Genomic DNA, 25,248 nt, shown 5'->3' with positions numbered 1-25,248 from the left:
AATAAACGTTTAAAAAAAAAAAATTCTGTGGTTTATCTTTTCTAACAATTGGATTTTGTTAAAATGAGACACACATGTGTTTTCTTTTTATTAATCTGTTCTTAGCTAAGTGTGAGTTTCCAAGGTTCTTTTTTTAAAAAATGTTTCTTTTGAGAGAGAGAGAGAGACGCGCGCGCGGGGAGGGGAGGGGAGGGAAGGGGCAGAGAGAGGGGGAGAGAAAGAATCCCATCTGATAGTGCAGAGCCCGGTGTGGGGCTCAGTCTCACTAACCATGAGATCATGCATGACCTGATCCAAAACCATGAGTTGGATGCTTAACGGATTGAGCCACCCAGGTGCCCCTCTGTGGTTCATTGTAATAGCTTTTAAGAAAAGGCTTACACTGAGAAGAGTTCCTGTTAGACCTGCCTGATTGGATCCTTTTTGTGATTGGCAAGCGGCATACTTACTCACTAGCACTTGCCTTTGGGAAATAGTACGTGTATTTGGACAGGTAGAAAATCGGGCTTTTTTTGGAAACGTAGTCTCCAGGCCCAGTGTGGAGCCCAGCACGGGGCCTGAGCTCTAGGACGGTCAAAACCTGGGCTGAGATCCGAAGTCAGACACTTAACCAACAAAGCCACCCAGGCTCCCCCGGACTTTTTTTTTTTTTTTTTTAATGGAGAAGAAAAATAACCACAGTTGTATTAACAGGAAATTCAGTGTGGTGGTTGATCCCAACATTGTTAATGACAACGTATTTTCCATTACTTGTGGTTGCAGATCTTTTTATCTTGGAAGACTGTTTTCACAAATGATGACTTTTATGGCAGTTTACTCTTCATAATTCTGATGTCTGCCACTGTAATTTGCATAATACATAGCGTGGGGATTTCCTGTTGGTTTAACTCTTGTGAATGCGTTCGTATTTCTGATGTTATTGGAAGTCTGAGAGGAGAAATACTAGTGTGGTGTGAGGGTTGAGAGATGGTCTTGTGTAGACAAGGGAGCCTTTTGGAAGCTTTCTCTTGTTGTAAAATATCCTGCTTAAATGTCAGCTGTTTATAGGGCCAGCTAAATTCTTTGAAAACAAATGGTTTTAATCTCATGAACCGGATTGCCTTTTTCCCTTGTATCTTGTCGCTAATGAGTACTTATTTTAGTAAATGGAGTGATTTCAGTTAGTATCTCTTTCCTACTTGTGCAGCCTACATTTTTAAGAGTCTTTTTTCATTATTTTATTATATGGTTCTATATTAATTTCTAATAACTGCCAAGAGACAGGTGGCCTCATTAAATCGATTTGTGAGGCTGCAGTGGAATGTGCTTTTCCCTAAAATCTTTGTTATAAATAACAACTGTGTTCCTAGACCATCTTACAAGAGGCTTTTAAGCCTGAATTGCCCGTAGTCATTGGCCGGAATTCTGGATTCAGGGGCCGTTGTGAAGGACGCAAATAAAAATGAAACTTTCTTTCCATTTGTAAGTCATAAAATTGATTAGGCAAAAGTCTCTTGGTTCTATTTGCTTTTGCATTGATTTATTCTCCTTTAGTTTCTCTCCACCTGCTGGCCATAGGCCGCTTGAGGGTTGCATTATCAGAGATCCCAGAACATGTTCGTATTAGGCCTGACAAAAGAACTCTGGCCCAAGTATTCTGCTGAGATTGGGTCAAGTGGATGGCCCTGTTGGCAGGGTCTGTAAAAAGGTTTGTGATTGACAACCCTATGGCATTTATGTAGAGACGTCTGTTCCTATAAGGAAGGGTGGGACAGTAGAGTGAGGTAGTGTAGGGTAAGGAATGGCTGTCCACTAGCATATGGAAGGCCATTTTTAGAGTAGGTTTACTTGATGGTAGTGAGAGTGGTGGATAGGGAAATGTGGGCTCTAAAAAACAGGGCCACCTAGGGCACCTGGCTCCATTGGTTAAGCGTCCAACTCTTGGTTTCAGCTCAGGTCGTGATCTCGCTGTCTGTGGGTTTCAGCCCCCCGTCAGGCTCTGTGCTAACAGTGCGGAGCCTGCTTGGGATTCTCTCTCTCTCTCTCTCTCTCTCTCTCTCTGCCCCTCCCCGCTCACACTGTCTCAAACAAGGAAATAAATTAAAGCCAACAAATGAACAGAACAGGGCCACTCTGAACTGTGCTGGGGAAGAGGACCTTCCTTTAGAAGGGGACGTGCACAGGATAGGCATCATCATCACCAGCCTCCAGCATGGGACAATGGAGCATTTAATAAACATCTTGAAACGTTAAAAAAAAATTTTTTTTAACGTTTATTCTTTTTTGAGAGACAGAGACAGAATGTGAGCAGGAGAGGGGCAGAGAGAGAGTGAGAGAGAGAGAGGGAGACACAGGATCTGAAGCAGGCTCCAGGCTCTATCCGTGTGTGCAGTGGTCCTGTGACACTCAGGTTCAACACCAGCGAGTCGATGGTATCATTGTCTCTTATTCATTTGTGCGGTTGCAATCTATTATAATTTGAACAGAGATTAAGAGATTACATGATTTAATTTCATTCGGTTAACCTAGGTTTTCAAAATGGCCACATGACTTAAAAAGATTGTTCAGAAATAACAGTGCGGTGACGGAGTGCTGAGGAAGTGCTCCATGCAGGTTGCTAATTTAATTCTTTACAAAGTTTTACGAGGTGTGGGCTGTATTGTAAACCACACTCACAGATGAGGAAATGGATGAACGGCGTGGCTCAGGGATTTCCCGCGGTCAGGTAGCGGAACCCAGCTTGAGCCCAAGGCAGTTCAGTTTCAGGGTTTGTGACTTCCTCACCATGCCATGCTGCTGGCAAGGCAGGTGATCGCTCAGGTGAGTTCCAACAGATGTGGTAGGATTGAAAAGTTAATATCAGGAGTGCCTGGGTGGCTCAGTCGGTTAGGCGGCTGACTTCGGCTCAGGTCAGGATCTCGCGGTCCGTGAGTTCAAGCCCTGCGTAGGGCTCTGTGCTGACGGCTCAGAGCCTGGAGCCTGTTTCCGATTCTGTGTCTCCTTCTCTCTGACCCTCCCCCGTTCATGCTCTGTCTCTCTCTGTCTCAAAAATAAATAAACGTTTAAAAAAAAAAAGTTAATATCCTATTTTAGAAAGTAAAGTAAGGCCATAAAAGAACTTCCCATTTGCACCTCTCTGTGTGTGTCTGAGTCTTTGATAGTTCATAGGATATACTGAGCATAAACCCAGTCTGTCAATCACTGTATAAGCCACAGCTTACCAGAAGGCATACTCAATTTTATTGCTCTCACTGAAGCATTGATAATCTTTAGTGAAAACAAAATTAATGTAAGTCAGACAAAAATTTAAAATATCTACTTGGCCTTAGTCACATTTGTTATACAGTCGACCGTTGAGCAACATGGGTTTGAGCTGCCCTGGTCCCTCTATACATGGATTTTTTTTTTTTTTTTTTTTTAACACAGTACTGTAAATGTCTCTTCTCTACCTTATGATCTTAATAGCATTTTCTTTTCTCTAGCTTTGTTGTAAAAGAATACAGTACATAGTATATACGACATATAAAATATGTGTCGATTGTTACTGGTAAGGCTTCCAGTCATCAGTAGTCTAAGTTTTTGCAGAGTCAAAAGTTGCCCTCAGATATTTTTGTAAAAAACATTTTTTTAATGTTTATTTTTGAGAGAGGGAGTATGCGTGGGGGAGGAGCAGAGAGAGAGGGAGACACAGAATCCGAAGCAGGCTCCAGGTTCTGAGCCGTCAGCACAGAGCCCGATGTGGGGCTTGAACTCACGAACCGCGAGATCATGACCTGAGCCAAGGTCAGACGCTTAGCTGACTGAGCCACCCAGGTGCCCTGTAAATTTTTAATGTTTTTGTTTGTTTGTTTGTTTTTGTTTTTGTTTTTGTTTTGTTTTGTTTTGTTTTGTTTTGTTTTGTTTTGTTTTTGAGAGAGAGCATGAGCAGGGGAGGAGCAGAGAGGAGACACAGAATCTGAAGCAGGCTCCAGGCTCCGAGCTGTCAGCACAGAGCCTGATGCGGGGCTCAAACCACGAACCATGAGATCATGACCTGAGCTGAAGTTGGACACTTAACCCACTGAGCCACCCAGGCACACCAACTCAGATTTTTGTTTTTAATGTTTATTTTTTTATTTTGAGAGTGCATATAAGCAGGGGAGGGGCAGAGAGAAAGGAAGGGGGGCGGGGAGAGAGAGAGAGAGAGAGAGAGAGAGAGAGAGAGAGAGAGAGAATATGAATATGAATGAATGAATGAATGAATTCCAAGCAGGTCCTGCGCTGTCAGCACAGAGCTCGATGTGGGGCTTGATCTCATGAACCGTGAGATTATGACCTGAGCTGAAGTCAGGAGTCAGACACTTAACCTACTGAGCCACCCAGGTGCCCCTACACACAGATTTTGACCGTGTGAGGGATCAGCGCCCCTAACTTCCTCATTGTTCAGAGGCCAACTGTATATGATGTATGTTTTTATGTATATAAATTTTATATTTTATAAAAGTAATTTTAATGTGTAGAATGTAACACATATATAATTTTTATTTGTGTTTATTAGGGATGTGTGCTCAAAATGATCTTAATGATGGAGATATGATAAATATTTGTGGAGGGGGCATTGATTTTAAAACTAGGAGAAAAAGGCATTAGGGAAAGCAAGCATAGGTCATTGTGTTCAATGAGCAATTGAAAAATCAGTGATCAGGGGCGCCTGGGTGGCGCAGTCGGTTAAGCGTCCGACTTCAGCCAGGTCATGATCTCGCGGTCCGTGAGTTCGAGCCCCGCGTCGGGCTCTGGGCTGATGGCTCAGAGCCTGGAGCCTGTTTCCGATTCTGTGTCTCCCTCTCTCTCTGCCCCTCCCTCGTTCATGCTCTGTCTCTCTCTGTCCCAAAAATAAATTAACGTTGAAAAAAAAAAAAATTTAAAAAATAAAAAAAAAAAAAAGAAAAATCAGTGATCAGACCTTGAGGAGGTGGCAGCTTTTAAAATTTGTTTCCCTGATTTTAAGCCGGATTATACCTTTGATCTTCAAAATAAGCTGAGAAGATAGGGTAGGTGTCAACCCTATAGCAATGTCTTATTTAGAAATTGAACATTCGAGGGCACCTGGGTGGCTCAGTTGGTTAAGCGTCCAACTTCGGCTCAGCTCATGATCTCACGGTTCATGGTTCGAGCCCCGTGTCAGGCTCTGTGCTGACAGCTCGGAGTCTGGAGCCTGCTTCGGATTGCGTGTTTCCTTCTCTCTCTTCTCTCTCCTCTCTCCTCTCTCTCTGCCCTTCCCCCCGCTCATGCTCTGTCTCTCTCTCTCAAAAATAAACATTAAAAAAATGTTTTTTAAAATTTTTAAAAAGAAATTGAACATTCAGAAACAGGAGTGTGGAGGAAATCATCCCAGACCATCTTTTGTATGAAAGCTATGCACTTGAAAGATACATTTTTAGGTCTTAGGAACTTGAATGAAAGCTGCTATCAAGGAAATTGAAAGAAAAATTTCAGAGTTATGAATAAGATTGAAAGTGATGGTTTATTCTAGAGAAATAGTAGTAGTTTCACACTTTCATTTTTCCTTCCTGGAGCTGATGAAGATAAGTGCAAGACCATAAGAGAAGACATCAAATAACTGACTATAAAGTTACGTATTGCTTTACATTCAGGAGATGAGCAAGGAAGGGGCTGCCTTCCAGCATTCTGTACAGAATACAGACTCCCTCGGGTTCTTTACTAAGCTTGGAAGCCATTTGCTTCTTTTTTATGTCAGTCAAGTTTTACTATCGTACGTTTTTCTAATACACTGTGAGTCGCTGTCTTTTGTTTTTAATCTACCTACTCTGTGGAAGTCATTGGAGTCTCTGTTGCTTATTCTTGAATAAAAATGACCAAATTATGGAGATGGAATCTTCTCTTCCGTTGACAGAGGTATAGTTTGTTGGTCATTAGCGTCATTAGACCATGGTATGAATCCTAGTATTGCTTTAGACTGACGAATACTGAGTAATTGGTACATTAATCTTAATATTGTAGGTCCTGCTGCAGGTGTACTTAGCCCCTGGATAGGCTTTATGAAAGTTTCCATGGTTACATTTATCAATAGTATCAGTGCATCGCCCAGTTATCTACCTCTTTTAGTATTTCTTTGGAAAGCCTCTTAAGTATCTGTTTTTATGAAACTACTTGGCTCTGACCAACAGTATGAATGTAAAACCCTCATTGGGCCACACGTTCTGTTCCTTTTTTGTGGTATTGTTTAACTTGTTTCTCTGTTTGAATATCTGTAAATTGATAGGTCTAGATGCTAGATATAAATTTAGTGTTTTTTAAAAATTTTTTTTAATGTTTATTTTTTTTGAGAGAGAAACAGAGCATGAGTGGGGGAGGGGCAGAGAGAGAGGGAGACCCAGAATCCGAAGCAGGCTCCAGGGCTCCGAGCTGTCGGCACAGAGCCGGACGCGGGGCTCAAACTCACAAGCTGTGAGATCATGACCTGAGCCAAAGTCAGACGCCCAACCGACTGAGCCACCCAGGTGCCCCTAGTGGTTTTGTTTAAAAAACGAAAGAACACTTCATAAGAGCTGCTATGTATTTCTCCAGGAGACATAGAAATTTTGTGGTTCTTTTTTAATGATGCCGGAATGCACTGAGGGTTCAGATCATTTTAAAGTTCTCCATCAGTCTTTAATGCTTTTAGTATCCCCTGATAATCACTGGCCAGTCCATTATTTACAATCATTTCTTTGGAATTTATTAGCTGGGATTGTTCTGTAAGCTAGAATTTCTTTCAGCAGCTATTTAGAGCCTTCTGGAATGTTGTTCTTACAAGAAAGACAAGAGAAAACTTTTGATGTTTTCCTTTGATGTATTAGTTTGCGACTTCCCATGGAGAGGTCTCTTTTTTTTTAAATGTCATTTTTCATAAATTTTTATGTAGTCAATTGCAGTATTTCTTTTTGATGAAAGTTGGCTCTTGCATCCACACAAAAAGATATTCCAGGCTAATCTATATTTGTGTATTTCCTGTCCCAGACCTTGTATAGATAGCCATATCTGCAAGGCATCCTAGTTTCTTTTTGCGGGTAAAAGGTTTTTAAAGACTATAATCTGTGTGCCAGGGAAACTTGCTGCTGCTGCTAGGCCTTGAAGTGGACAGAAGTTGAACACACGCACACACACAGAAAGACATGAGTTTATAATTGATAACTTCACGTTCCAATTTAAGTTTACAAGGCTTTTACTCTTTATTACTGTAGCTTTTTTCCTTCGCATTAATAATTTTGGTTCCTAAGGATATTAATGTAAGTCTTTGCTTGCTTTGTCCTTCAGAAATCTGTAGAGGTTTCAGAATAACAATGTCAATAGACTAATTCTAACAATGCGACTGCTGGATGCCATTTAAGATTCCTTTTTTTCTTTTTATTCTTAGACTTTTTCCGTAGGCATGTATGATAAAAATTCTGTGTTTTAAAATTGCTTGAAGTAATTTTTTGTGTAGTTCTCCCCCAACTTAATAAACATTTAGTTTTCACTGATCTCTATTTCCTTTCAGTTTTAGGAATTTCTTTTTTTTTTTTTTTTCCCCCTCTGGGTACTTCTTAGTTTATTTTTTAAAAAAATGGGTGCAAAGCAGACGTTTTTAAAAATGTGCTTTGAATTCTCTCCACTCTTCCTTCTTTCCTTATAAATAACCATTTTTATTAGCTTTTAATTTATCCTTCCTGGTTTTAAGCATAAGCAAAGGACATGAGTTTGACCTTGCTCGTTATTAAAAGTCTTCTCTGCCTAGCCTTTTAGGTTAGTATGCGTGTGACTTCACTGCATGATGGTGCTGTGAGAATTGCCCTCTTTCCTTTTTTATACTCTCAAGGTACCCCCCCAGGTCCTCCCTGGCTTTTGGGTGTTTTGTCAGCTGACTTTGGGAGCCAGTGTCTATTAATGGGAAGGGAAAAGGGAGACAACAAATGTTTGTCAAACTATGTATCAGTTTCTCTTAAGGTAGGAGTGTTTTCCCCATTATTAAAGAGTAGGAAGTTGAAGTTCAGTGAGCTGTAGTTACACATTCCAGATCACATGGCCGGTAAGAAGTTGAGGATTTAACTCTGCACCTGATGCTCATTTGTAATATATCCAGAATGATGTGACCCGGCATCTCAGCATTTCAGTGGCGGTTGTGCTGGCACGCTGATGATTTTTTTTAAGTGTATTTATTTTGAGAGAGCGGGAGCGTGACCTGGGAAGGGGCAGAGAGAAAGGGAGAAAGAGAGAATCCTAAGCAGGCTCCGTGCTGTCAGCGCAGAGCCCGACGCGGAGCTCAGTCCCACCAACCCGTGAGATCACGACCCAGGCCGAGATCGAGAGTCAGATGTTAACTGACTGAGCCACCCCCGTGCCCTGCTGATGGTTTTTAATGTAATATTTCACAGGATCTCATTTGACTTTGCTTTTTGTTTTTATTTCTTGAATGGCACTTAAGAATCGGATAGAAAACTTTACTTTTGTGTTGTTTTAAAGAATTTTTGAGAGCTGTGTTTTAAAATGTATCCTATATAAATGGTTGGTTAGTGTCCAACCAACATATAATAATAGTGGGAATTGAAAAAGAAAAAATTACACAGAATTCTAAACCTTAACTACTTTGTTTAAACTATATAATTTTTTGAATTTGTTTTCATAAAGGCCAAATTTATCGCATCTGTTTTCCTTCCATTTTAACCTGCAACCAATGCCTGGAGCATCCATTTAATGTTAAAAAGGCAAATTTGCAATCAGAATAATTATTTCTACTCTCAGATACCTTTTAATTTATGAGGGTCATAAATTCCCTGTCTTGTCTCTGTTTTCTTAATTGTACACATGGAAATTCTTTCTCTTGAAAATATGTTGCCCCAAATTTAACAAGATTTTTTTTTTTTTTTCTATTCTAGTTTGGGAATACCTGCTACTGTAATTCAGTTCTTCAAGCACTTTATTTTTGTCGTCCGTTTCGGGAAAAAGTTCTAGCTTACAAGAGCCAACCTAGGAAGAAGGAGAACCTTCTTACCTGCCTAGCAGACCTCTTCCATAGCATAGCCACTCAGAAGAAGAAGGTTGGGGTGATTCCTCCTAAGAAGTTCATAACAAGATTACGGAAGGAAAATGGTAATTCCTCTACTTCTGAATATATTCTTACATAACAGGAAGGGTAAATACGGCACACTGTAAGTCAGTAAGCACTGACCAAGCATCTGTTTTATGCCTGACAATATGTTAGCCATTGAAGAGACCAAAGCTGATGTTCCTGTCTTTAAGGACATGCGAGTTTAGTGAGGAGGCAGCCACACAGTAATTAAAATGAGGTGTGATTCATTTTGGAAGTATGTTAGACAAAGACCAAATTTCTTTATGCCAGGAGATAGAAATGATTTTTTTTTTTTTTTTTTTTTTTTTTTTTTTTTTTTGCCTGCCTGACTTTTCTATCAAGAGTGAAGTATTAGGGGTTTTTTTCCCCCCGCGTTATTGGTTTGGTAATGCTTTCCATACGTTAACCCTTAACCCATTCTATCCTTACGATGACCTGATGCAGAGAGCCTGTTATTTCGCCCATTTTAGCCATGAAAAGGACAAAAGCGAACCTTTCCAGGAGTCCTACCCCAGGGAAAGGAAAGAGCCAGAACAATAAAACTTTTTGGCTTAGGGTAGGTGGTTTTAACTCCACTCACCCCTTTAATAAAAATAGTTACCGATTAAGCCCCGCTTTCCTCTTCTCTCTTAAAATGTTTTTCACTTAATTTGCACAGCAAGCCCCTATGTCAGACATTATTCTCTCTCTTGACCTGAGATGGTTGACGCTCAGAGAAGTAAAAGTGGCTTGTCAGGGTCCCATATGTCTTCCTGACGTCTAAATCCCTTATTCTGCCTAGCAGGGTCTGTTAAAGAATTCAAATGGGACTTAAATAACATGTGGAATTCTGTTTTGTTTGATAAAGGCATTTAACTCATTGTAGAAATAAAATCGAGTGGTATTTTAGTTTGATTTCTTATCAAAAGATAAGAGATAAGATTTGAGAAGTCTTGAAGATTGGTTATTAAACATACTACTGAATAATCCTGTCCTTAACTGAGCTGACACTATTCATTATCCCATGAATTGAGATAGGCCTCGTGGGTCAAATCTAGTTTCCCAAAACACAAGAAGACGCTGAAATAATGTGACAATAGGCTATTTATTGTTCTTGAGTCTGATTCAGGTGTTCAAAGATTTTATTTCCTCCAAATACAGATACAGAGCAGTGGAACCGTCGCTCACAAAAATAAATCTTTTTAAGTGTTTCCCCTATGAAAGCCAAACGTCTTTACTTTCTCAAATTACAGAATTGTAGAGTGTCTTCTGTTTTTAAGGACACCACAAACAACTCCATTAGAGAATGGCTGAGTGATTCAAGTCCTCTCTGTCTTTTTTGTCTGTACTGGTATGAAACTTCAGAAATTTTGTCCTGGTAGAAAATTCAAGTGCATGGTAATTGAACATGCCATCCTTTCAGTGATTTTGTTAGCATTTTAGAAACGTACAACATCAGAAAGCTGAAACTCACACAGAATACACGTTATTTTTCTTTTTCACTGAATAGTATATTTTTCTTGACATTATCGTTCAGTGTATTTTCTGTGCTCTTAGTTGGGGTTGCCGTAACAAAAATACCGTGGATTGGGTGGCTTAAACAATAGATACCTATTTCTCACCGTTCTGGAGGCTGCGAAGTTCAAGGGTAACATGCTGGCAGCTTCCCCGTGTGATGTCGGCCCTTCTCCTGGTTTGTAGGTGGCTGCCTTTTTGCTGTGTCCCCCACACGGTGGAGAGAGAGAAGCAAGCTCGCTCCTCTCTCTTCTTACGAGGGTGCTGGTCCCAGCCCTCAAGACCTGAAAGTCCTTCCAAAGGCCCCATTTCCAAATAGCATCGCTTTGGGGGTTAGGGTCTCAACATACGAATTTTGGTGGGGGCACACGCATGCAGTCCTTAACGTGATTGTTAAGTGTGCAGTGACTTGTTAAGTTTAGATTCACTCCTAAACGCAGAGCTCAAGTTACTGTGTTTGGAAAGGTGTGTGTGGATTTATGTATTTGTCAAAGCTGGGATGTTTTTAGAGTGTTTATTATTATTATTATTATTATTATTTTTTATTTTTGGGACAGAGAGAGACAGAGCGTGAACGGGGGAGGGGCAGAGAGAGAGGGAGACACAGAATCGGAAACAGGCTCCAGGCTCTGAGCCATCAGCCCAGAGCCCCACGCGGGGCTCGAACTCACGGACCGCGAGATCGTGACCTGGCTGAAGTCGGACGCTTAACCGACGGCGCCACCCAGGCGCCCCGAGTGTTTATTATTTTTTAATAATTCGGTGTTTTCTGAAAGTTTTTATATGTTTAGGCAGAGTAAATTGGTGCACCGTAGACTTATTTTGTTGAATGAAACTGATTGCAGAATGAGTATTCCAAACTTACCTATTCGTACTTTTGTTTCATTTTTCTATACCTGAGGAACAATATGGAATGGAAAAGCATGTTTATTATTCGATGTTGCTGGCTTCTGTATGTTTTGAAATACAGTTTTGCCTTTCGATTCTTTACCTGATAATCGTGTAAAGGAGAAGAGGAACATACAAATTAAAGAGGATTCAGGCGCACCTGGGTGGTTCAGTTGGTTAAGCGTCTGACTTCGGTTCAGGGCGTGATCTCACGGTTCGTGGGTTCGAGCCTGCATCGGGCTCTGTGCTGACAGTCAGCTTGGAGCCCGGAGCCAGCTTCGGATTCTGTCTCCCTCTCTCTCTGGCCTTTCCCAACTCCCACTCTGTCTCTCTCTCAAAAGTAAACATTAAAAAAAATACAGAGGATTTAATTGTATACACCCTCCTGAGATTATGTCTGCTAGTTGTTTTTAATCTCTGGAACATTGGATGCTGCCCGTTTCAGAATTAACCACTAACTTTCACTGTTGGACTGTTGTTCCTTTTTTTTAAATTTTATTTTAGCACATGTGGGTGAGAGAGGCGGAGGGAGGGAGGGAGGGAGGGAGAGAGAGAGAGAGAGAGAATGAATATGAATATCTTAAGCAGGCTCCACACTCAGCATGGGAGACTGACGTGGGGCTTGATCCCACAGCATTCAAGACCTGAACTGAAATCAAGAGTTGGATGCTCACCCGACTGAGCCACCCAGGCACTCCTGGACTGTTGTTCTTAAATCCCTTTTCTTCCATGTTATGCTGTAAACTTAAGGTTTTGTATTTTCAGTAGATACCAGCTCAATATTGTGCTAATCGCTGTTGCTTTATATTACTAATCATTCTGATATCCCTTGGAAAGAATCTGTTTTAACTTCAGTAATGGATTTTTGTTTTCAAAATTTTAATTCATGTTGCCTAATCATAGCATATGAGAACTGTGGCATAGTGCTTTTATAGTGTGATAGATACAGTGGTGACACTTAGTGCTTTTACGGTATGATACAGGGCTAACACTCGCTCCATAACCGTGTTACCTTTGATGATGGGAGTCTAGCTGAATGTTTGTATTGGTTAACTATTATGTATTTCGCTCCTGCAGAGCACCAGAAACGAGGAGCTGACATTCTCACGGGGAAGGCACTCAATCATGTAATATAATGTATTGGCACTGTGAAAACAAAATAAAACAAAAACAGGGAAAGGGGATAGAGGATGAGGGAGTTGATAAATTTTGTTAGATCAGAGAGTTAAAGTGAGAAGCCATTGGAAGATCTGGAGCAAAATTGTTCCAACCGGATAGAATAGAAATTGCAGTTGCCCTGAGGGCTTGACGGACAGCGAGGAAATTAATGTGGCTGGAGTGGAGTAAGATAAAGATAGAAAAGGGAGGGGCCTGGGGCTTGGGTTTTATTTTGAAAGTCGTGGCAAGCCGTTGGGGGTGCTGAGCAGGGGGTGATAGGTTTTGATCTGCATTAGAAGGAGATCCCTGTGGCTGCTGGGGGGCGGGCGCAGCGGTGGGTCAGTGGGCAGGGGCAGCTTGAGTGGGAGCAGGGAGACCATCCCCGAGGCTACTGCAGTCATCTGGGGTAAGAAATGAAGCCCTCTCTTTCACATCGCTAACTCCCTGTAGGCACTCTATTATTTTCGAAGAATTGAAACATAGACCGGTGATCGAATTCTGTGCTAGCCAGCATTGACTCAGCTGAAGAGTTGGGGATCAGTTAGGTTGGGCTTGAAAGTCAGATCCGCTGGTGCCTGTAGCTGTGCACTCAGACCCGCTGGATCTTAGCAGTTTACATAGTCACACTGTTGTTTTGGGCCAGATTTATTCCTCTCCTGTCATCTTAGCTGTTTCAGCCCCCATTTTTTTCATTCATTCGTTCGTTCATTCATTCATTCATTCGTTCGTTCATAAAATGTCAAGCACATCTGATACGTGGCAGGCACTGTTCTAAGTGCTGGGGATACAGCAGTGAATAGGTAGAAGTGGTCTTTATTCTCGAGAGACCTGTAAGAACATAGCAGTGGTTCAGGCGATGTGGAGAGATACTAATGCAAATATACATGCATATTTGTATGTATATTTTTTAAAGCTTATTTATTTTGAGAGAGTGAGAGACAGAGCATGCAAGGGAGGGAGGGGCAGAGAGAGAGAATCCCAAGCAAGTTGTGCACTCTGAGCGCGGAGCCCAACGCGGGTCTCGAACTCACAAACTGCAATATCGTGACCTGAGCCAAAGCCAGGAGTCGGACGCTTAACCGACTGAGCCACCCAGGCGCCCCTATATATATTTAAGTGTTGGTCTTCCTTAAGTGAGGAAATAATTAGAAGTCACACCTATTAAGTAGGTTTGAGTAAATAATTTCCCACATTCATTTTAATCCTTTTTCTTCAGAAGGAGCACAAAAGATTTTCTGTGTAATAAAAGCTACTAGCTATTTCTGAATTAGGAAGAACATGTAACCTTTTTAAGCGTTGATTTAGTTTTCATTATTTTTTTTTGCATTAATGTTGCAGCTATATTAGGACTTTAGTCGTTTGTACTTTCCATATACATTTATTTAATAATGAAATTGTCTGTCTCTCCCACTAGACTGTCGGTTCCATGACGGAGGGAACCCATTTGTTTTTGCTCTCCATTGTATTCCCAGCACATAATCCAGTTCCTGGCACATAGTAGGTTCTTACTGAATATTGGTTGACTGAATGAGTGAATTTGTTTTTAATTTGCCAGAACAAGCTGGAAGTCCACCCTTCCCATTATGCTACTTAGAGAAGAAAGCAAACCATAAGGAAACCAAGATTTTAGGAATTTAATATAATACAATTTCCAGGGATTATCCTGTGGCCATTTAGCTGATTTTTCTTTTTGGGGGGGGGGGGTCCTGGTTAATGTTTCTAAAGTCGTATTGGGTGCTCTTAGGCATGGCAGGATTCTGGCATATACAGCATACTGTATTTATAGAAAATGGACTATACATTATTTTAAACATTTCAGCAAAATGCTGAAAGAGTATTTTCTGGTTTACTTTACATCTCAGTTCCAGAGCATTCGAGTCAGTGGAAGTACGTCTGTGAGTGTGAAGTCATTGTTCTGTGTTAAAAAAAAAAAAAAAAAAAAACCCACCCAAAAAAAAGATGTTTTAAGTGTTTAAAAAGCAAAAATATTTGCACATTTTGCTTTACAAAAATAATTATTATTCTGAAAAACATGCATAGATGCTACAATAATTTTTAACAGGAAAAAATAAGACTTCATTATTATTTTTCTTAGCCAGAAAGTTTTTCATTTAGATCTTTGTAGGTATTCTTTAATTTTGTAGTGTAAGAATTATTTTTTAATTTGAGAGAGAGCGCGCGCACACGCGTGCGTGCGAGTGGGGCAGAGGGGAAGGGAGAGGGGGGGAAGGGAGAGGGGGAGAGAGAATATCTGAAGCAGGCTCCATGGCCTTAGCGTGAAGCTCAGTGCGGGGCTCGATCCCACAATCCTGAGATCATGACCTGAGCTGAAATCAAGGAGGGGGTCACTCAACCGACTGAGCCACCCAGGTGCCCCTGTAGTTTATTTTAAATATTTATGGCCAAAAATGTACTCTTTAAAACTTCGGTTGTAAAAAATACTTGATTTAGTGGAAAAGAGACTAGATGACAGCATAGAGCCTAGCGTATGGAGACCCACCATAGTGATTGTTCCTACCTCACTCTGCTAGGTCCTTACAGTGTCTATAAAATATTTTTACTTACTTCCTCTTAGTGACTCTAGCATAATTTACTTCTGTTTCTTATCTTAGTGGACCTGGGCGGCTCTAGATTTGTGGCCTGGGGATGGATGAGTAAGTGAGGGACGAAAAGGGAACTTTAAGGGGTCAAGTGCACTTGAGGAAGCTGCCTGGACACTGAAAGTGTCAGGGTTAGTGCAGGAGTCGGGATGAACAAAGACACCGTGAATCAGGCCATCCATCAGTGAGGGAGGGGGAGGTGGCCGGCGACAGCAGAAGGATGGGGCTTAAGGCCAGATCTTAATAGCTTTTTTGACTGAGGGCGAGGGTTTTTAATATGCAGATGACATGTGACGATTTAGAAGTGGCAGCAGGGAGCTCAAAAATGCCAAAGGTTGAAGACGTGGGGAGTTTAGAACAGAAACTGGCTCCTGGAGGGAACAGCAGAAAGGGTCGAGAAAGTAGAAAATCCCAAGGTCGAGGAAGGAAATAAGGGACAGTAAATGAACGACAGTAACAGAGGATGGGAGCCGAGGGTTGGGGGACGGAGTAGTATTTTCAGGGATGAAGGATTATCGCATTGAGAGGCAAGGTGAAAGGTAATTGACTTGAGTTTTCCCAACTTCGGCCTAGACCAGTCCAAAGGCAGAACCATCCAAGGTTTCTGAGCGCGACTTGGCTTGGTCTGAGAGATGGAGTAGATGGCCAGGGGGGTCTGCGGTGGAGGGGGCTCTGTCACGGTGATGGGTGTGGTGTCGAACTTCTGCTGGGAGCGGGGGAGGGGGATGGTGTCACAGTGCTTGGCTTCCTCGCGGGCAGAGACCGTTGGACACTCGGAACACCAAACTACACGTCAGTAGATGTTAAGTCCACATAGGCCAGTGCACTGTATCTTAGGGCTCAGGGCTGTTACTGTTCTGAAAAAGAACACAAGGGGTTTGTTTAAGGCTAATCAGGTCCCTCAGGGCAAGCTTACAGCAGAGAAATGAAGCGTGAACAGATGGATACTTCCTGTGTGGCTCTTAGTACGTCCTTTTTTTTTTTTTTTTAATTTTGTTTTTGCATTTATTTGTTTTCGAGAGACAGAGCACAGGCGGGGGAGGGGCCGAGAGAGAGAGGGAGACCCAGAACCCGAAGCAGGCTCCAGGCTCCAAGCTGTCGGCGCAGAGCCCGAGGCGGGGGCCCGAACCCACAAACCGCGAGATCGTGACCTGAGCTGAAGTCGGACGCTCAACCGACTGAGCCACCCAGGCACCCCTCACCCCATTCTTCACATTGTTGTGTTTGACTTGAAATCCAAGAGAGGTTAAGTAAATTGCCTATGACGTGCATGTGATTAGTGGTAGGACCCTCATAGGAATCCCAACAGTCTTCCTGTAGCAACTGCACCTTCAATCTGATACTTTTTAAAGGTCTTTCTGACGCCATGATTGAAATCATTCTTTTATTTTCTTTGAGTATACCTCCCCAGTGAACATTCTCACCTGTTCCCATTCTGTTTGTACCGTAACTTTGCAAAGGAAGATGGTATTCCATTTTACAGGCCAGAAAATTAAGACGGTTTTCATTACCATGAGGTTGAATGTCTTTGCGTGTTTCTTAACCTTTCGAATTTAACTTCTGTAAATTGTTGATTCCAACGTTAAAAAAAACAAATTTTTTTTTAAGGGGCGCCTGGGTGGCTCAGTCGGTTAAGCGTCCGACTTCGGCTCAGGTCATGATCTCACAGTTCGTGAGTTTGAGGCCCGCGTCGGGCTCCGGGCTGATGGCTCAGAGCCTGGAGCCTGTTTCAGATTCTGTGTCTCCCTCTCTCTCTGCCCCTCCCCCGTTCATGCTCTGTCTCTCTCTGTCTCAAAAATAAATAAACGTTAAAAAAAAATAAAAATAAAAATAAATTGTTGATTCCAAGTCCTTTCCACACTTTGTATTTCCTTTGGCTCAAGCTCTTTCTGTGTTGAAGATGTTAGTAACTTTTACGTTTTATGGTTTTTTGTAAACCTTCTCAATGATTTCTAATCCAGAGAATTTAACTTTATGCAGTTATAACTATAGCTCTTCTAAAATGGAATATTTTTATTTTATCTTAGACTCTCCCAAAGTTTTCTTCCTAATTTATACTCTTTTATTTAAAATACGTTAACTGTAATCTTCCTGGAATTCGTCAAATGGTCCTCGAGGATCTATCAAGGTAAAATTTTCCTGACCCGGTGCTTCCTGCACGTGTTTGACTAAGCCACAGGCGTCCATCTGTCCGTGCATGGCTAAGTCACCCCGCCTGCTAGAGTCGGGACTGCCTGGCTTGCATCTTGGGCCTGCATTTCCCAGCAGCGTGACTTTTCCTCTCTGATCCCCTTCCCTCATTTGAAGGATAACCATAATGATGTCGCAGCGGTGTTCAAAAGATCCAGTGGGACACCGCCTGTAAAGTCCTTACCTTTCAGTGTCAGGTTGTGTCAGGTCAAGCGCAGGGTAAAGCAGTATTTCCATCGCATTTACTCATTTGTATAGCTGCGGGGGACCTGTCACCTTTGGAAGGGCCTTAGGGACCATCTGGCTCGAATAGGTCATTGGTGACACCACTGTTTCCTGGACCTGACTGCAGCTCAGACTCGCCTGGAGGACCTTTGAAAAGTCCCGGGTCCCAGCCGCCAACCCCCCCGCCGACTGAATCCCGAGGATGCACAGCCCAGTGATTCAGAATTGCAGCAAACTTTCTGTGTGGTTCTTAAGCATTTGGCTTCCCGTTGGCAAGAGGTTGTCCAGTGTCGGTTTTACAGCTTGCCACGTCGTAATATTCATGGAATAATACAGCGGTTTCTGGTCCCTTGCATATGTTATGTAAACGTTCAAGGCGGGTTTTGCCCTTTTCTCATGGATCGGTTAGTATCGTTTCTCTAAAAGGAAAGTTCTCATCTCAACTGTCTTTTCGTCTTTTCTCCAAACTTAGTCCTCTTTCCGTGTGTGAAAGATCGTCTGTTTCTTGTATATGACCGACAATGCCAGACGTTTGTGCTTGGTTCTGATAGACCACGAGATTCTCGTTTTAAATCTAGTTTTAATGAAGTTACTAATTCTGAAATAATGCCCTAATGTATTTTTGGTTTTAGAACTTTTTGACAACTACATGCAACAAGATGCCCATGAATTCTTAAATTACCTACTAAATACAATTGCTGATATCTTACAAGAAGAGAGAAAGCAGGAAAAGCAAAATGGCCGTTTACCCAATGGTGATATCGACAGCGAAAATAACAGCAGCCCACCAGACCCAACGTGGGTTCATGAGATTTTTCAGGGAACATTAACAAATGAAACCAGATGTCTTACTTGTGAAACCGTAAGTATATCGTAAAATTTTAGAGGGAGCAAATTTACTTCCTTTTTAGCGAAAGTTCTTTGGAGGATGAGTGAGAGTGGACCGCGAGGCTGGAATTTCTTAGGTGTAGGATACACGAAGATTAAAGATGTACCTGTCACTTGAAAGGGATCTGTCTACACTTTTTCCATAATGTTGCTTATTAACAGTGAATACCCGCGACGACAGAAAAAGTAACTTTCTGCAGTTTGGGACCACAGTTGACCCTTGAACAATAGGGGGTCGAACTTCCTGGGTCCACCTGTTTGCGGATTTTTTTTTTTTTTTTTTTTTTTTGGATACAGTACTGTAAATGTATTTTCTTCGTAACGTTTTCTTTTCTCTAGCTTACTTTATTGATATCACGATACGTATATAAAGTGTGTGTTAATCAAGTGTTTACGTTATCGGTAAGGCTTTTCTGGTCAACAGCCGGCCGTTAGTAGTTAGCTTTTTGAGGAGTTGAAAGTTACGCCCAGATTTTCAGCCGCAGCAGGGGTGTGGGTTGGGGAGTTCGGTGCGCCTGACCCCCCTCTGCATTGTTCAAGGATCAACCGTGTTTGATTCTGTTTCAGTAGAAGAGGCCAGAGAGCCGGGTTCTGGAAATTCTATGTCTGTGTGTCAGGCAAGCCTGTAAGAAACTTACAGGTCAGGGAGGCACATGCTTCTGTTTTTCCTTTCCCTACAGTTATGTGTCTTGTTGGAATAAAAACTAAAGCGTATTTGTTATACTCCGCGGGGAAGGCACCCGCTTGCTGGGTACTTTGTAAAGAGGAGCAGTAGGGAGGAAGCCCAAAAATGGATTCCACTGGATTCCACGTGGGATCGGATAACTCAGTCCTTTTGTTATATCGTTACCTTGTTACCTCATTTCTCACTTGAGGCATGAAAGATCAGACTCTTGTTTAATCAGGCATCCATTACTCCGTTTTGCCAGTTGAGCCAACAGTGTCCTTCACGGCATTTCTTCCCCTGCAACCGAATCTGGTTAAGAGTTTGCTCGAGCGGTGTGCATCTCATATAGTTGTCATGTTTTCTCTAGCCGCCTTTAATCTGGAACATTCCCATAGTGTTTTTGGTCTTTTATGACATTTGTTTTACATTTTAAAAGAAGATGTGCCCTCCTTTTTAAAAACAGTTGAACATTGCTCTTACCGAGTTTGCCCGATGCTTCCTTCTAATTAGATGCAGGTACGTTCTTGGCTGGAGTGGTCAGTTAGTGTTGTGTCCTTCTCAGGGCATCCTGTCTGGGCACACAGTACCCACCTGCCTCTTGATGGGGAAATTAACTTTGATCTCCCATTCAAATTGTTGTTCAGTTTCTCCGCTTGGTGATGACCGGCCTTTATGCCCTTGTAACTAGTGGGCAGTCTGTGGGGAGACACAGATACCTTGTTCTTCATCAAAATCTCCCCTAGGATCCAGCATCCACTGAGGATTTTTGCCTGACTCAGCCTTCAGTATGATGGTCGTACTACTAGTTTTAAGAGGAGAGGAGCATCGTCCAGGGGAAAAGAGAGTCCACGGCGAGAAAAGATCAGATGTTTTATGGATGTTTGGAAGAATACCATAGTTCCTTGGTTGACTAGATCAGATGAACTTACACTGGCGGAGGCTAATAAGGAACTGTATTCTTTTTTTTTAATTAATAGACTTCAGAAGAATTGAGTGGAAAGTACAGAAAGTTACCAAATACCTCCTCTCCTCCATTTCCCCCTGTTATTAACATCTTGCACTACTGAGGTGCATTGGTTGCAGTTGATGGGCCAGTAATTGATGGGTACATTATCAACTAATTCTGTAGTCCATATTTTAGTTCACTCTTGGTATCATCTGTTCTGTGGTTCTGTTTATTTTGACAAACGTATAATGACCCGTGTCTTCCACTACAGTATGATACAGAGTAGTTTTCAGTGCCCTAAAAATCCTCTGTGCTTCACAGATTCATCCCTCCTTCCTCCCCAAATCCCTGGCAACCATCGGTCATTTTATTGCCTCCATAGTTTTGACTTTTGCAGGGTGACACGTACAGTTGGAATCGTAGATATGAGCGAGGCCTTTTCAGATTTCTCCTTTCTCTTAGCAATATGTACCTAAGGTGTCTCCATGTCTTTTTGTAGCCTGGCAGCTACACGTTTCTTTTTACCACGGAATTCTGTTTCATCGTGTGGACATGTCACAGTGTATCCATTCACATACTGAAGGACGTCTAGGTTGCCTCCCACTTGTGATGATTATTGCTTTGTCTTCTCTGGGCCTCTTGCGTCTCCATGTAAACTGTAGAATCATGAAAGATTCAGAAACTGGTTTATTATCCATAAAATAATGTGCTGTGATTTTGAATGGATTGTGTTGACTGTTGATCAAGTTGGGCAGAACTGACTTCTTGACAGTGTTGAGTCTTTACTGTCCATTTACATGGACTCTACATTTATTTACATCTTTCTTTCTTATGGAAGAAGTCATCTTGTCATTGTCCTCGTGTTGATCTTGTACATACTTTGTTAGCTTTGCATACCTAAGTGTGGGGGTTTTTTGTTGTTGTTCTTTTGTCTTTTGTTTTGTTTTTGGTGCTAATGTAGACAGTAGTGCGGTTTCTTTCTCTTAAAGCAAATAGTGATCCTTTTGATTCAACCATGAATAAAAAGATAGGCTCTTTCAGTGGAACCCTAACCAATAAAGATGAGTGACTGTTGACTGTTGATTATGCGTTCATCTTTTGAACTATAACCAGAGCTCTGCAGGGTGATCATTGTCAACGGTGTAATTTTAGTTAATGAAAGGACACAGTTGTAATAAATAAAATTCTCTTTTGTGAATCCATTTTTATTGGTGAACCTCTTTCACATCAAGCGAAAGAGGTTTAACTGAATGCTTGAATGCATTAACATCCTGTGTGGGTGTTTTTGGGTTAGAGTAAGGATTACTGTTCGTTGTTGTAGCCATTGCAGTAAGAGCTGGACTGGGCAGTGTTTGATGGCAGGAACTGGTCTCAGGACTCACCTTTATTCGATCTGAGCAACTCCACGGGTTTTAACATGAGTTTTATAAAGAAAAATTCTGTTGCAGCTGAATTCCAAGCTTTAGGAAATACACTGAGCGGTGTTTCAATTGGAAGAGTGGGTAGAATCAGAATTTGGCAGTCGGTTGGTGTGTGGTGTGATGAAATTTGGTCTGTGTTCGGAGACCTGTATGATTCATCCTCTTCAAGAAGACAGAAGATAGTTAAATTTGCTTAGCATGTTGGGAAATGTAGTTTTGGTGAAGCTGGCAGAGTAGATTTGGGACCCTGTGGAGGTCTTTGGGATGCTGTGGTGCCAGGCCTTGGAAGCTTATTTTGTAGACTGGGGACGATGGGGGATGAGGATTAGATGTTTTTGAAGGACAAAGTGATGTCACCCATCCTTGTTTGCGCAAATATTTATTTGATTCGCAACGGATGGCTAGTGATCCTTCCCCCCATTCTTTGCTAGGTCCTCCTGTGGCCTGCAGTCTATATCTGCAGATAGTTTCCCAAGAATTAAAGGTATGAACTGAGAATATTTCCTCAGAATCCCAGTCATTACCTTGCAGATTCAGTAAATGGTCATCAGTACCCCATGGCCTTTATCAAACTCAGCTAGAGGGATGAAATTGAGAATTTCTGAAGAGTGAATATGTATCATTTCTTTAGTTTTGCATAAATATTTAAGTGCCAGCCGGGCCAGGTAGAAGATGGGTAGAGGTTGGCAGAAGGTGAGTAAGACATAGAGATCCTGATCTGCAGCTGCTCGTAGAGGAGTACAGGCCGGTGACAGGCAGACAATTCCAGTCCAGGACGTTAACGGTTCAGGTAAGCACAAGAGCCCGAGAGAGTCAGACAACAAGGAGACCTGACCTCTCCACGTAGGAGTGGGCTTCTTGGAGGAGGCAGTGTTTGTGCGGCAGGTGTTGGTAACGCGGTTGTTAATACCCCAGTTGGTTAGGAGGCTGGGTCCCGGTAACAACTCTGTCTTCTGATGGTTTCTTCTTGGCCTCGTTCCTTGTCTTCTGTTTAGTCTTTAAATGTGGGTGTCCTCCAGGCTTTCACTTTGGGCGGCTTCTCACTCTGCATCGGGAGGGTCGCGGTCCGTTTTCGTTACCGCCTGTGCTGATGACTCCCCACCCACGTCTCCAGCTTAGACTGCTTCTCTGGGTCTCCCACATCCTGGGTGTGACCTGACGTTAGAGCATGGGAGTCCGACAACAAGCAGACGTGTTTACAAACACTTTTGCAAGTTAAATAGTGCCCCACTCGGTGGTTGCCTGGTACCAGCACGCTTGTGAACCCAAACGTAGTAACTCAGATATATCCAGATGATCCAGAGCCTCCTTCTATATCATAAAGATGGAAGTGTAAAATGAAGCCCGCCGAGGCAGCGCCTGAGAACCCGCAGACCTCGTTTTGACAAACGCCAGGCTCTTAAATCTTCACTCCTTTTTGGCCTGCACGTAAAGCCGCGTGTTAGCCTGTCTCTGCCACGCCATCCTGTGCCACCCTCCTCTCCTTCCTCCAAAACGGAGCCGATTCTTTTTCCTTAAGCACCTCCCGTTCCCTTTCCTCTCTCTGTGCCATCTTCCTTATTCTTTCTCGTTCACTGAATCTTTCGTGACCCAGATCACTTACCTCACGGTGTCACTGTACCTTGTGCGCACGGGAAAAACGTACTCCTGTCGGCATAAGGACACAGTGGATGCGGCTCCAAATCCGTCCAGCTACACGATGTATCACGAGTTACTGATGCCGAGCTCCTGAAACAGGTGCGCCGTTGAAGCAGGAGAGCACTTGGCCCCCGGGGGTACGGCTGTGGTGGGTGCGCACGCTCACCCCGGCAGAGAGTCGTCGAAGGAAAGAGCTAGGAAAAGTGACGTCTGCAGTTCCACCCTAATCCTGTTCAAACCAATAAGCACTAATTTTTTTTTATCAGATGATTTAGCCATAATTCAAACAGAACCTTAACGTTAGGTTTCTCAGGGAAGGATTAGAAAAGGTCATCGATGAAGATTGTAATTTGGCATTTTAGGCTATAATTATTTCCTTGAATGGTAAAACAACACGGGCGTCAGGCCCTTGCCAAGCGTCCTCATTCCGTCTTGGCCTGTGTGTGCGTGCGCGTGTGTGTTTTAAGTATCAGTGTATATGGGCAGTTTGTTTCGTGCTTGACGATAATACCAAGATTCGGGAAAGTGATGGGATTTGACATCCTCGCCTCTGCCAGTAAGGGAATCGGTCCCAGATGTACTTTGCTGTTTAACCTGTCCACATGATGAGAGTCGTTTACTCAGTGTCCCGCTGGATAATCCAGATCAAGGAGATTTCTTGTGAATTTGGGGGGAAAAAGAATTCTTCATATACCTACTACTAATAGAATGAATTTAATTCTATCATTTCAGAGCAGTGATTTACTGATATTTTAAAAAATCAAAGGTAATTCCCTGTTTTTCCAGATAAGCAGCAAAGATGAAGATTTTTTAGACCTTTCTGTTGACGTGGAACAAAACACATCGATCACTCACTGCTTAAGGTAATTGTAGATGTATTTATGTGAAATTTAATGAATGTCTTTGGTTTAGAATATTTTGAAACACACAGTTTTCCGGTATAGACAAAATAAATTTATTTTGAATTTTACACAGGGGTTTTAGCAACACAGAAACTCTGTGCAGTGAATACAAATATTACTGTGAAGAATGTCGCAGCAAACAGGAGGCACACAAACGGTAATTTAGAGTTTTTAAACTGTTTTAGTGATTTCTCTGGCAATGGGTGTTATCGATGGGCTTTTCTGGCTGAAAGGGATGTGTGAAAATTTACACTGAGTAAAACTTTTGAATGTTATCATTGAGTAATGAAGACGCATTAAGTTATTACCAGATCAACAGTATTCCACTCTCCGCCCTCAGGCCACTTTCTACACTTGTTTAACAATCCTAAACCAGTACGCTTAAAATATTTGACTTCGAGGCTTTGCTGCCTGTGTAGCTTTTTCCTTGGTGGGGAGAGGTAGGGGGAGCTGTACCCGAGTTTCCGCTCTTCCCACATAGGATGTTGTACCTTCTCTTCTTTGGGATTCGGGGTCAGGGAATGGAGTCGTCATCATCATTCTTGTTACCTTACTTCTTACTTTGAAACAATCTCAAAGTCAAAGAAAAGCTGTATGAACCGTACCAAGAATGCTATTTTACCCTAAATCGTTTGAAAATAAGGTCCTGGTGTGATGTCCCACGATCCTGGACACTTGAGTGGCCATTTCCTACCAACAAGGAAGTTTTCCCATGGCCGTATTTCACCCACACGGGGAAAGTCACACTGACACGCCACTGTTCTCGTAGACCTTATTTTATTAGCGCAGATGTCCCGGTAATGTCCTTTATGGAAAAAAGGATCCGGTCCAGAAACATATATTACACTTAGTATTTGTGTCTCTTTAGTCTCTACATTTGGAACAGTTCTTTAGTCTCTTGTTGACTTTAAAAATCTTGAGAGTTTTGAAGATTACCGATTCGTTATTTTATAGACCGCCCTCTTTGGGGTCATCTCGTGTTTTCTTAGGATTAGGTTCAGGTTATGTATTCTGGGTGGGAGTCCCCCAGAAGTGATGCTCTCTTCTTCCCGTTGTATCCTCTTAAGTGACACATGGTGTGTGGGGGTCCCTAAGACCACTCCGGACACTCACTAGAAGGACTCACAGGACTCCGTGTATGTAGTCATGCTCACAGCTGAGACT

General features: G+C 42.3%; 1 protein-coding gene across 3 annotated transcripts in view; it reads left to right on the top strand.

Annotated features, from left to right (window-relative positions):
- The window catches only part of USP12 (ubiquitin specific peptidase 12), a 105,189-nt gene that overhangs the window by 60,664 nt on the left and 19,277 nt on the right, over window positions 1-25,248 (top strand). For 2 of the 3 annotated variants that reach the window (XM_047858630.1, XM_047858622.1), the window contains 4 exons: window positions 8,874-9,087; window positions 18,255-18,484; window positions 23,969-24,045; window positions 24,158-24,241. In XM_047858630.1, the coding sequence (XP_047714586.1) occupies window positions 8,874-9,087; window positions 18,255-18,484; window positions 23,969-24,045; window positions 24,158-24,241 (605 nt within the window). The remainder of the gene's footprint in view (window positions 1-8,873; window positions 9,088-18,254; window positions 18,485-23,968; window positions 24,046-24,157; window positions 24,242-25,248) is intronic. The other variant, XM_047858638.1, reaches the window with a different exon arrangement.

The sequence above is a fragment of the Prionailurus viverrinus genome, chromosome A1 (genome assembly GCF_022837055.1).
Source record: "Prionailurus viverrinus isolate Anna chromosome A1, UM_Priviv_1.0, whole genome shotgun sequence".
In the NCBI taxonomy this organism is placed as follows: domain Eukaryota; kingdom Metazoa; phylum Chordata; class Mammalia; order Carnivora; family Felidae; genus Prionailurus; species Prionailurus viverrinus.
The sequence above is the reverse complement of the archived record's forward strand: the minus strand, read 5'-3'. Positions and strand labels throughout refer to the sequence as shown.